The 13,072-nt window shown below is 35.3% G+C and overlaps 1 protein-coding gene across 3 annotated transcripts in view; it reads right to left on the bottom strand.

Moving 5' to 3' along the window:
- The window catches only part of PMS1 (PMS1 homolog 1, mismatch repair system component), a 97,824-nt gene that overhangs the window by 80,839 nt on the left and 3,913 nt on the right, over positions 1 to 13,072 (bottom strand). For all 3 annotated transcript variants that reach the window (XM_082841850.1, XM_082841849.1, XM_082841851.1), the window contains 2 exons: positions 11,622 to 11,773; positions 8,578 to 8,760 (listed from right to left, as the gene is read on the bottom strand). In XM_082841850.1, the coding sequence (XP_082697976.1) occupies positions 8,578 to 8,760; positions 11,622 to 11,753 (315 nt within the window). In that variant the 5' untranslated portion in view covers positions 11,754 to 11,773. The remainder of the gene's footprint in view (positions 1 to 8,577; positions 8,761 to 11,621; positions 11,774 to 13,072) is intronic.

The following is a 13,072-nucleotide window of genomic DNA, read 5'->3' as shown; positions in this document are numbered from 1 at the left end:
TCTCAGCCATCCATGAACTCAGCAGAGCTAGCTTAAAATAAATCTATATAATTTAGAAAGAAGCCACAAATATACAGCTCCACTGTTGGAACTCATCCAGGTCCAGTTGGGTCTACATTTAATGGTTCTGTCACCAAGTCCTAACCATGCCCTGATTTCTGGTAGGCCAAATGGCTCTGTGGAACATGTCGGTACCATGAAGGGAAAACCAGAGTCACCACAAAAAAAATTTGGTTTCTCTAGCTTACAGTCCTAGTAGAGTCTATTAGGTTCTGTCTAAGGGTGACGTCCATAAAATCCTTATTAGAGGCTCACTGCTGCAGGCTGCTATTTCTGTCAAAACTGTTCCCTCAAAGAGTTGTACCTGAAACAAAGTTGTGAGCCTCTGTATACTCTTAAGTGATTATTCTACTTCTTCTAAAAATATATTCCATGGTTCAAAAGTTGTATTTTAAAAGTTTTCCTGATAACCAATCTCAATCTTCCTACCTACATCCCAACTCTATTGTGTCCAACAGTGATTTCCTCTAGTAAAGTTTGCTTAAAACAAAGAAGACAGAAATTGCTAGAGATTTTCTTTCCTGTTTCTAATTTAATTACTCTATGATTGTCCCTTTAAAAACAATTCTACATTTAACCAACCACTTCTCCAAAATGCCAAGGTCAACTGAATTCTATTTCTATTCTTCAAAGAGCTAGCCACCTGACCTAAAGCTGGTGTCACTGAGCAAAGGCAGCCCTGAAACTCTGAGTTCTAGTACTAACCCTGCCAGTGGCTTGCTAGATGGTCCTGAATAAATGATTACACTATCATTTTAAGAGGACGGTGATGATAAGATGAAGATGATGCTAATACTTTATAAGGTTACATGGGTTTTTGTGTTAACTACTTAAGGGCATTTTACAGATATCAACGTGTTCATCCTTTAAACACATTACTGAATAATAAATATACTCCAGCCAAGATAAACTGAAGTGCTAAAAAACAAAATAGAACCTTAGTGGTCATAATGTAACATTTATGTTATGGTAAAAAAAGAAGAGAACACAATATTTTTTTCCAATGTCAAATTTTAAAAAACTAGAATGTTTAGGGTACTATGAAATTTATTTAGATAGGAAATGCTTTGCAATTCACTTCAAAAGACAGTGAAAGATAACATGCCTAAGCACGTTTCACAAATTCATGAAATACAGTGTTCCTCAAAGCCAAAAATTGTATTTCAAGAGTTCATTTCATCATATGACCCTGTGTCCTGGGCAGGAAACCTTTTTTTGGATGAGGCACAGGTTCAGAATGTGTTAGCTGTGAAGCAGCTAACACACTCGAATCTGTAGCAACTCCACCATCAGGAGCATCTCCAATATTACAAATTATTACTGGTGCTTCCTACTAGAGACATTGAGGAATTGTGGCAGTGAATGAATCTAGTGGTGTCAAGAAAAGAAATAAATAAATTTATTTTAAATAATTTTAAAATGAGAGGTTTATTTTAAAAGAAGTTTTAGAAGTCCTTAGAGGTTATATCAGTTATCAGTTATTAAAAACCGACTGTCTGGTCCAGTTACTGAGTTTCAAGAAATTATAGTACTATTACAAAGTTAAAATTACATAAAAGCATTTAAATTTTAGATAAGTACAATTTTTCTCAATGTTTTAAAAAGAAAGTAAATTGAAAAGCTTAGGATGTATCCTAGCAATTCATGGGAAAAAAATATCCTCTCTTGACAAAAATTCATTGAAGATAATAATATTAAAGTTTTGTGGGTATTTTTGTTTTGTTTTGGCTGACTTTTGGACAAATACTTTGGCACAAAAACACAAATCTGAAAACTAAGGTAAATGGTCCTCATGATTCAGCTAAAATGTGGACTGTGCATGGATCACTGAAATGTCTTTTTCTTTCTCTGTGTGAGTATGCCTGCCTGCCTGTGCATAACTATACTATAATTTCAGAGCCTTCCTCCAGATAGTCCACTGAGGGAGACTAGCAACAGGGAGACCTTGGCCCTGGCTTTTCTCCTTTCAGCAGAGTTTTATTATTTGTGAGAAGGCTGCATTTATTTAGGAAGCAGGATATACCAAGTGTTTCAAAAATCCTGTGCCTATTCTAATTAAAGCCCTACCACAATGGCTCTAAAGGACACAGGAGGTATCCTACACTGTGGAACAGGAAGCAGGAAACAGCAGAATGAAGCTAGAGGCTTCCCTCTACTACTCTTTTACAGCTATGTGGAACCACAAATAAGGGCATCACAACTCCCATCTTCGCTATGTGGAACCACAAATAAGGGCACCCCAACTCCCATCTTCAAAACAGAATGACTTAGCTTCTCATTCTGCCCCCCTTCAGCCATGGAGGTTTAATGTAACATAAAACAAAAACAAATCTATACATTCCTTTTCATCTCATCACAAAATGTATAATGAACTTGATAGATCAAAATAACACATAGCACATTATAACCACTTTAAAAAATTTGGATGAATGAATCAATAAACATGAGTTTTATGCAAGAGGATGGCTGGCAACTCTTCTAATTCTTCCCAAGGAAAAACAAGAGAAAAAAAGTGAACTTAAGCTACAGAATAAAGACCATTGGTGAGAATTAGAAGGAATTTACCTAGGAATGGCGGTTAAATTTTAGAAAGGATTTCCTGAAAATGTTGAGGAGTCTGCATAAACTGTGAAAGTTAAGGTGAAATACTGCTTACCAACAAGAGAATGAGCAAGCCTGATGACGCCATCACCTTACGTGATACAGACGCATGCTACTTTTCACATTCAAGTCCAGAATAAAAATAACTTTCAACTTCATGGCACATGACCATATTCTAGATACTTTAATACATATTATTTCATTTAACTCTCAAATCATTATTTGCACTTTATAGATTAAAAAAAAAATTGGCTCTCGGAAAAGTCAACCTGTTTTATGCCTTTGGCCAACTCTCTTATTTAAACTCTTGGAAATGATAATTAGGCTTCTGAATCTTCATCCAGAGTGTGTTCTAATTTGAAGAAAACAAAACAAAACTGTTTTGTATTCCTCTGAAAACTGAGACGTAATTTAGCCTCCATTTAAAATCTATTTCAAAAAACCTACACGAGTTTCTCATACATTTCCTTGGAGAAAAAAAAAGATCATTTTTAACATAATGTATACAAAATATCAGTCTAAAAGGAAATAAAATCTTTTATTGTGTGTTTTATTATGTAACAGGAAGAATATATACAAAGAGTCTTCTTAAAAAATTTTATGAACAGGTCAAAACAGGATTTTTAATATCTCTAGCTCATTCTAGTCAGTATGCTTAGTAATTAGTATCAGGAATTTAACACTGAAGACTGACAAATATCCCAAGATTATTGCTCCACAAACAACAATAAATTTCAAGAGAAGTTATGCTTGATGATACAATTTTTAAAAAACCGTATCAATTTGTTTCAGTCACTGACACCTTCATCACAGATTGTGGAAGCAGTAATTCCAGTTTTAAATACCAATAGATCACTCTGTAGATATAAATTTTTTTTTTTTACTCTTTTGGACTGTTTAAGATTGGAAGTCATTTTATAATTGACAAATTAGGAAAACTGCCCATTCTTTTAAAATGTATAAATAAAAAAACAGAATTAGACGTATTTTAAATTTCTTCACCCAATTTTGCTGAAAGTCTACTTAATTTTTTCTTTTTATAACTAAAATTATTAACATCTTTAAAATAATCTAACAAAAAATAATTTCGACAGTTTTGGGTGATGGCTGTTTAACAGTGTGACAAAACTATATCCCAATTGCATATTATCAATCTACCGAGTCTGCGATGATTTACATCTGTATGACTTTAAATTATCTACATCAGTTAGTTTGGCAGATAAAATGACCAAATCACTAATTTTTATTATGTAACTGCAATCTCTATCCAAAGATTTTCAAAATAAGTTGGAGCCTTTAAAATAAACATGCAACTTCTATACCTGAAACTTCAATTCTTTCTGAATGGTAAAGAATATTGTTTAAAAAGTTGAATTTTTTCCCCAAAAAAGCACTCATTAATTTGCCTTGCTGAATAACAATTTTTAATTTTTAAATGTAATTGACCTTAACAACCAGGTATTACTTTCTGTGTTTCTGAAATACTATTCAGAACCCTCCCATATAATTTTTAACTTGACTACCCGTTGATAACCTCTCTATTGAGCACTGTGGGCCCGAGTATATTTATTATTTTAATATGAGGTTTTTTGTGGGGTTTTTTTTGCGGTACGCGGGCCTCTCACTGCTGTGATCTCTCCCGTTGCGGAGCACAGGCTCCGGACGCGCAGGCCCAGCGGCCATGGCTCACGGGCCCAGCCGCTCTGCGGCATGTGGGATCCTCCCGTACCGGGGCACGAACCTGCATCCCCTGCATCGGCAGGCGGACTGTCAACCACTGCGCCACCAGGGAAGCCCCAATATGAGGTATTTTTAAACTTATAAATACCTTTATAACCATGCTAGTAACAAAGCAGCATGACCTACTGTGGAAAACTCATTACTGAGAGGCATGAAATTGTAAATGAATTTTTGGCTTTGCCATGGATACATTATGTGTCTCTAAACAGGTCACAATTTTCATATTCCATTTACTTCACTGTGCACAGTTCCTCTGAAGTAAACTACTTAGCACAGAACCCTGCATACAGCAGATACTGAAATATTAACCGACTGATTATTAGACTGTGTTTTGAAGTTGGGGTGAGAAAACCTGGCATTTGGCTTCACAAGACCTCGTTTTCCTTATCAGTAAGATAAGGAGACTAAACCATAAAAGACTGAGATGGAGACCAGCACTGGGGAGTGCTCCAGAGATGATCACTTGTGGGGGCAGGGCAAAAAGAGAAGTGAGGCTGTGCCATAGTCACAAGGCCTTGGCAGACCCCAGGGGGGCACTCTGGAGCAGAAACAGCACGGCAGAGCTGCTTCTGGATTGGAATAAGGCCTTTACAACCCCGCATCAACTAGTCATTGGATGGCAGGTTGCCCTGTATGAGGTGGGTAAGGGTCCACTACTAATACAAGAGGCCCCTGTATAAGAAACAATCAAACCTAAATCATCAAAAAATCTGTGACAAAATAGTACTTACTGTAAGATTCCATTCAGATCAAGTTCAAGTACAGGTATGACTAATCTATGTTGATAGGGATCAGAACAGCCATTACCTTTGAGGTGTACTAAATGGGAGCGGACATGACAGAAAACTTCAGGGATGCTGATAACGGTCTAAATCTTGATCTGAAGTATACATACATAAACACACACACACACACACACACACACACACACACACACACACACACACACTTATCTATGCGTGATTTTCCCAAAGACTTACAAGAAAAGAGTCCACAAAATACTGGAATATTTTCTAAGATAAACACTTGACATTGCAATGTGTAAACTGAACATAATTTTTTTAAAGCTTATAGTTTTCTATTATTGTGATATTTTGACAATTTTTTATTCCTTTGTGATTTTGATGAACAAAATTATTTTAAATATTTATACTTAAGGCATTCAAATGCTTCAAAAATAAAACAAGGCAAAATGATAAACCTAGATATCAAGTGGGCTTAAGTAATCAAATTAAAAAACAAGATAGAGAGTATTGCAGGATAAGGACTTGCAAAACTGCCATCTAAAATCAGAGCTACAGTGAAAATTTGGAGAAATCATGGCTGATGTACAATGTATTTTAAAAGACTAAGTATAGTACTGCCACCTAGCAGACAAAGTTGATAATGACCAACTTCAGTTCTGAAAGGTTATTATATACATCTTATAGAAAATACAGAAACGCTGAACAATATATTATTCAACAATACTTGCCAAAATAAGGCTTAACAACTATAACTATCTGCCAAATTTGGACGACTGCTAAAAAAGCGAATACTTTTATTCTCAAACAAATCATATGATTTCTAAAATAGCCACTGAGAACTCCAACAATCGTACTAGCACTGGGAGCTTCAAAGCTTCCTTGGTACAAATCCCACCCCATTTTAAAAACAGACTCTTTGTACAAGATTCTAGGGCTATACGTTCCCATACACAGTCTCTGGGGATAAAAATGGGCAATGGCCAGTTGTACCCTCTAGTTGCTCTTCCCTAAAATCTATCTGGAGACTCAGTGAACTCTAAATAAAGCAAGAGCTGAGAAAGATAGAGAAAGCACACGGTGTGCTAGATTTTGGATAGAGATATTAAGCAGAATGCACTTAACGAATGACAAGGTCTTTCCTTCTTTACTGATGTCTGAACATCTGGATTCTAACAAGCAAGGGCCCTTAGTCCTCTGTGCCAGAATAGCAAAACCTCCCACTTTAACCTCTACCTCTTCCCCAACCCACAATTTTTCTTTCTTACATAGGCATCAGCTTACAGAGTCCTGAAGTAAAGAGTAAGTGAATACCTAGCTGGGGCCCTTTCCACAGAAAACAGAAAATCTACACTTTGCCAGCATTCTAAAGGCAGAAGGGCCAAGGGAAAACCAAAATAAGCCTGAAGAATATATCATTGCTGGGGAGACTAGGCTACTAAATAGATAAAGAAATAGCAACAATATCTCATGTCCTTGCCACTTTTCTGGGACAATACGTATAAAGTCCTATCATTTTACTGTACCTGTGCACACTCACCCAAACAGGGTCTGCCAGCCTAAGCACAAAAGAAAGGATACACAGCCACTGGGCAAACGTAGGTAGCTAAAGAGATCCTCACAATTACCATGTCACTCACTGGCACACAGATACTATCACACTATAAAACAGAGCCTAACACACACAGAATAACAGTACAGCACAAAGAAACTAGTGATCAAACATAACTGAGATACATGGAAATGAAGAGATCAAGGTTCTAGATGGGCTTTGCCACAAACTAGTTATGTAACTTAGGCCAGAGGCAGTGACGTATAATTGGTACTATGCAATGGAGTGGGTCAGGCACTGAACTTAAGGGTTCATAGAAATGGAAAACATCTAGCAATCAGAAGAGCAAAGTTCTAGCTAAGGTTTAGCTCAAGTCAATGCACATCTCTAGAACACAATCCAGTTATCTGTATTGACTAGAGTAGTATTTCCAGAGTGTATTCCACAGCACAACAGAATAACAGTGATATGTGTCTCAATAAAAGAGTTTCATAGTCAAGTAAGTGCAGGAAATGTCTGTACTATAAACCACCAACCTCAGAGATTCACAATGCACTTTAGTACAGTAAAGGCTCTGAGAAGTGCTTATAGTTAAGATACCTGTTTAATTTTAATACTTTTCCAAGTCAGTGGATCACTAAACCATTTTTTCCTCTTATAAATGTTACCACTGAAAAACACTCTTTGCCATTCCTCAAAAAATTAAACAGAATTATAGTAGTCCCCCTTTATCTGCGGGAGACATTTTTCAAGACCCCCAATGGATGCCTGAAACTGCAGATAGTATCAAACCCTATATATACTATGTTTTTTTCCTATGTATACATACCTAAGACAAAGTTTAATTTATAAATTAGGCACAGTAAGAGAATACCTGAATTGCTGGCATCACTGCTCTTGCACTTTGGGGCCATTATTAAGTAAAATAAGGGTTCCTTTGAACACAAGCACTATGATACCTTGACAGACCTGATAACCCAGATGGCTAGAAAGTGACTAACAGGCTGGTAGTATATAAAACGTGGATATGCAAGACAAAGGGATGATACACGTCCCAGGCAGGACAGAGCAGAACTGCACAGAATTTCATCATGCTACTCAGAATGGTGCACAATGTAAAATTTATGAATTATTTGTGGAATTTTTCCACTTAATATTTTCCGACAGTGGTTGACTGTGGTAACTGAAACCATGGAAAGCAAAACCATGGATAAGGGGGGACTATTGGACCATTTGATCCAGCTATTCCACTTCTGGGTATATACCCAAAAAAGTGAAAGCAAGGACTCAAACAGACATCTGTACACCAATATTCACAGCAGCATTATTCACAAGAGCCAAATAGTGGAAACAACCCAAATGTCCATTGACAGATGAATGGATACAACAGAGTATCATTCAGCCTTAAGAAGAATGAAATTCTAATACATGTTACAACATGTATGAATCTTAAAAACATTACGCTGAGTGAAACAGGCCAGACACAAAATGACAAATAGTGTATGATTTCAATTATAAGACATACCTAGAACAGTCAAATTCATAGAGACAGAAAGCAGAATACTTACCAGTTACCTGTGGACAGGGGAAAGGAGAATAGAGGTTTATTGTTTAATGGGCATAGTTTCAGTTTGGGATGATGAAAAAGTTCTGGAGATGGATGGTGGTGATGCCTACACAACAATGTCAATGTATTTAATACCATTGAATTGTACACTTAAAAATGACTAAAATAGTAAATTTTATGTATATTTTACACAATAAAATGTATGTTTTACACAATAAAAATAAACTCTTTGCCAAATTCTGGGTAAATTGTCTCTTAATTCTAATACTGTGTTATTATGAAACCACTAAAATAGTCAATACAAATTACCTCACCTCAGCTACACAACAAATGGACCCCAAGGCCTCTCCACGAAAACCGTAAGTTGTCAAATTTTCAAGATCTTCATGACCTCTTATTTTTGACGTATAGTACTTCACTGCCATCACGGGTGCATCATTAGCCTTGATACCCTCACCATTGTCTCGCACCTCAATCTTATCAAATCCATAGTTCTCCTATGAAAGTTAAACAGTACTTTTAGTATATAAGGACATTAAACTATTATCACATTTACAAACAGAATGTAACACAAGTGAAATGGTTTTGTCATTTATGTATCTTTTATGGAAACTTAACATTTAAGAAGTAAGAGTTTCAATTCTTAATTCTACCAATTCCTAGCTATGGTACTATGGGCAAGTCCCTTATTTTCCTTGCACTCAGATTCAACTATAAAATAAGGAGATCAGTATGATCTTCAAGGTTCCCTAGAATTGTTTCAGTATGATAGGTATTTATGTTTAAATTTATGTTTAAACTTGCCCAGAAATATTCTTCTAAGTTATATACACTTTTGTGTATATAATCTCTCAAATAAAACAGATTACCATCACCATCAAAAACACCACCTGGGGGCTTCCCTGGTGGCGCAGTGGTTGAGAGTCCGCCTGCTGATGCAGGGGTTCATGCCCCAGTCCAGGAGGATCCCACATACCGCGGAGCGGCTGGGCCCGTGAGCCAGGGCCGTTGAGCCTGCGCGTCCAGAGCCCGTTCTCCGCAACGGCAGAGGCCACAACAGTGAGAGGCCCATGTACCGCACAAAAAAACCCAAAAAAACAAAAACCAAAAAACACCAGCTGGTTCTACCCACCAAGAGTCTAGCAATCATCATTATTCAATCTGATTTTTAATACTTTGTCCCTGAACTACTTATTGCTTTCATAAATAAATAAAAATCTGCTACATTATAGCTTTCTAATTTTCTTTCTGCAAATAGTCACCTAACAGACTGCTGAGAAAATACAGCTAACTGGCAATCTCAGAGTTTTTAATTTGAAAATGGAGGGAAAAAAACAAATCATAGCTTAATATTGGTAATTTAATACTAAAAATATGCATACGTAACAAATACAAAGCATAAATTCCTAGGGTGATCACATTTTCTATGAATACCATATGCTAAATTTGGTAGCAAGCTTCTATCATAAGCTTTACTTCACAAAGTTTATGTGTATGGCCTTAAATGCATGTTATAAAGGGAAAAAAAATCTTCCTACAATTATAATGACTCTGCTATTTAAAAATAATACTTTTTAATAACCTAGAATTATATACTATGTCATTACTTTTTAGATAAATTAGAAATAAAAGGTGTTGGGGGGAGACACCTAAGATTTAGTTTCTTATCTCTCCCTCGATCTAAAAATTATCTTTCTGGGAATAGCTTGTCTGCTTCATTTTATAGAAAAATAATTATAGAAATGCAAATCTTTCAATATAAATAAGAACTGCAGGCACTTGAGTAAAATAACACAAAGATCTGTTTATATGTTTAAAATAATATCTACATGTTTAATTTACTAATTACGAAAACATTCCTAGTCAGAACAGTTATTACTGTGTGAAACTATAATAAAACAGATCTTATTATGTAAAGCAACAGACTTGTTTATTCTAAAATTCTACAAAGCAGGAACTGGCAAATGTCAAGAGACTTAAATATGCAGCAGGATAAAAATGTGTACTTTAATTTACTTTTTAAAGAGGACTTCTGTTGGCTCTGTAAAACGATTTCTAAAAACTATGTTTTTCTTCCAAGAACTTTGAGAACAAGACATATGTTTGCCTGCCTAAGATTCTTAAGTTAAATTTGTCAGATATAATTATATAATCCTATTTAAGTATTATCAACTGTATTCTAATCAGACTGAACTGACTACATAAAATGTCTAAGAAAAAGAAAATGTCTTTCTTTCGGTTTAATTTTTTCATGTTTATAAAGCTTTTACTATATTATTTAAAACCAAAGTAGCGATTTGATAGACTATAGAACAGCGGTTCTCAGCATCAACCAGAAACTTGTTAGAAACACAAAGTTGGGGCTCTACCTAGAATCTGAGATTCTGCGGCCCAATAACTGTTTTAACAGACTCCCTAAAATTACTGATGCACCCAAATGTTATGAAAACCACTGGCATAGAGGAAAGATCCTGAATGAGTTTTAGAGTCATAAAGACCTGGATTGCAATCTGAGCTCCAGTACTTACTACTTACATGACTTTGGGAAAGTTCTCAGAACCTCAATTATTTATAAAATGAGTATAGCAGTAGCTAATTCATAGAGCTTTTACAAGGAGCAAATGGGTAACATATATATAATATATGCATATGTATATGAAAAGGGAAGGTCTCTTTCCTACAAAGATATTCATATCAGTAGTCTTTCTAATGCCATAATACCAGAAATAATATGAATATCTGATAATTAGGAGATTACAAAAAAATGTATTCTTACGATCACTCAAATTTATTTACCATTTATGTACCAGATACTGGACAGGTATAGAGGACACAAAAAAATATAGACCTCCATGAGCTAGTAACTTATAACAGGGGAGGTAGACCTGAAGACTAATTGTAATAAATCATAATAAGAGTCATAAGTCATTATTAACTCAAATGATTTAATATGTAGCACTTAAATTTAAAAATGTGAAAACTATGAAGCAACAAGGGACACCGTTCTGAAATAAGATTAGGTAGAAAAAACAAAATGCAAATGAAAATATATAAAACAAGTAAATACAAATAACCAAGGATAAGTATTAGAAAATACAGACAAACTAATTTCATGTTTTATGTGATACAGTCCTTTAGAATAAGCTTTCCTTTATAATTTCCTTTAATGTTACTGTAACACTGATCCAAATTAAAACTTATTTTTAAGAATTTACTCTTAAACAGGACAAAGGGTTCAATGTCCTAAGAATAATTTACTGTTATATAAAGAAAAGAAAGGTAATAATTGTAATGAGAAAACATCTGTCCAACCCTTTTTCGCTTTAAAAGTACTTGGCAGCATCTCAGGGACACTCACCAGTTTAACATCTATGCTTGTGGCACCAGCATCCAAGGAATTTTCAATGAGCTCTTTTACGACACTGACCACTGAAGTGATTATTTGAGAACTGGAAAGGAGGCGAATTGTTGCTGCCGGCAGCTGTTTCATTCTAGCTTTTAGCAGAGTAGCTAGAAAATAAAATATAAGTTGTAAAAATAAAAATTGTTAAACATTCCTAACAGAACTGATAGCAACAACAGCAGCAATAATAGCAACGCATATTTATTGAGCCTCACTGTATGTCAGGGTCTACTGTTAAGCACATACAGTATTAAATCATTTATTTCTTACGAATACCCTTTAAAATAGACGCCATTATCATCTCCATATTATAAGACTAAGGCACAGAGAAATCTGTTGGTAAATCACACTATGTTACTAATTAAAGAATGATAAGAATAATTGTGCAATAAGTGTAATATATGATGTGTCTGGCTAGGAATCACCAGATGGTGCTGTCAACTGTTATGCAGATAATGTCAGTCATGTGCCTTAATGGCAGTTGCACTTGAACATCATTAGTCATCTACACATTTTGATGAATTACAATATCTCTTTCAATTATTGAGCTCTTTTAGCGTTAGGAAATCCAGACTCTAGAATTACTCTTAATCTAAACTAGTCATGCTCAGACATATCATATCAGATTACTATCCTATGCACTACTGTGTCTAAAACATCTTTCTAATCATGTGGCTCCCCAAAGCCAAATTATGATAAAGCTCAAACCATATGCTGGCATTCAAGGTCCTTTACATGCCGATCCAACTTGTACACCCAAAATCTCTCTGGCAGTAATTGTTTTAGCCATGAAACCCTTTGTCTGAAACCTTTTCAAACAAAGAAACAAAAAAATTTCATATGGAAATCACATATGTAAAATTTGCAGGGAGTGGGGTTTGCAACTACCTTAATGCCTAACTCAGAAAAGATTTCAGGCAAATAAAAAATACTAGCTTGACAACATGCAATTCCTCTAGAGTCATGATTTTATTTGACAATAAAATGGTGGAGGGAGGGAGAGGAGCCCTAGGTACTTCCTTAATTTACCATGACTAGTTACATGCTCACATGATGATCTGACCCTATGGAATCTAGATCCAAACGAAACAACAATGCCAAAGACAAACCAAACCAAATAAAAAGGTTTCTGTTTAGGATTCTTTCTCAGGCAACTTAAGACATAAAACAAGCAGAGTCACATAAAGTTTAAGAATAAGTAACTGAGCAAGAAATGGAGTATAGCCATTACAATGATTACATAAAATTTTAAGGGATGCATTTCTGGGAAGAAGTCAATATACTGAGTTCTGAATGGTGTTAACTGTTCACAATTCATAACTATATTTTGCTTTGTACAAGGCAAAGCTGATTAACACAATGGAAAAATATGCCACTAATTATTATTATACACTAATAGCTATATA

The sequence above is a fragment of the Leucopleurus acutus genome (genome assembly GCF_964270905.1).
Source record: "Leucopleurus acutus genome assembly, chromosome: 6".
Lineage (NCBI taxonomy): Eukaryota > Metazoa > Chordata > Mammalia > Artiodactyla > Delphinidae > Leucopleurus > Leucopleurus acutus.
This window is presented reverse-complemented; position numbering and strand designations above follow the sequence as displayed.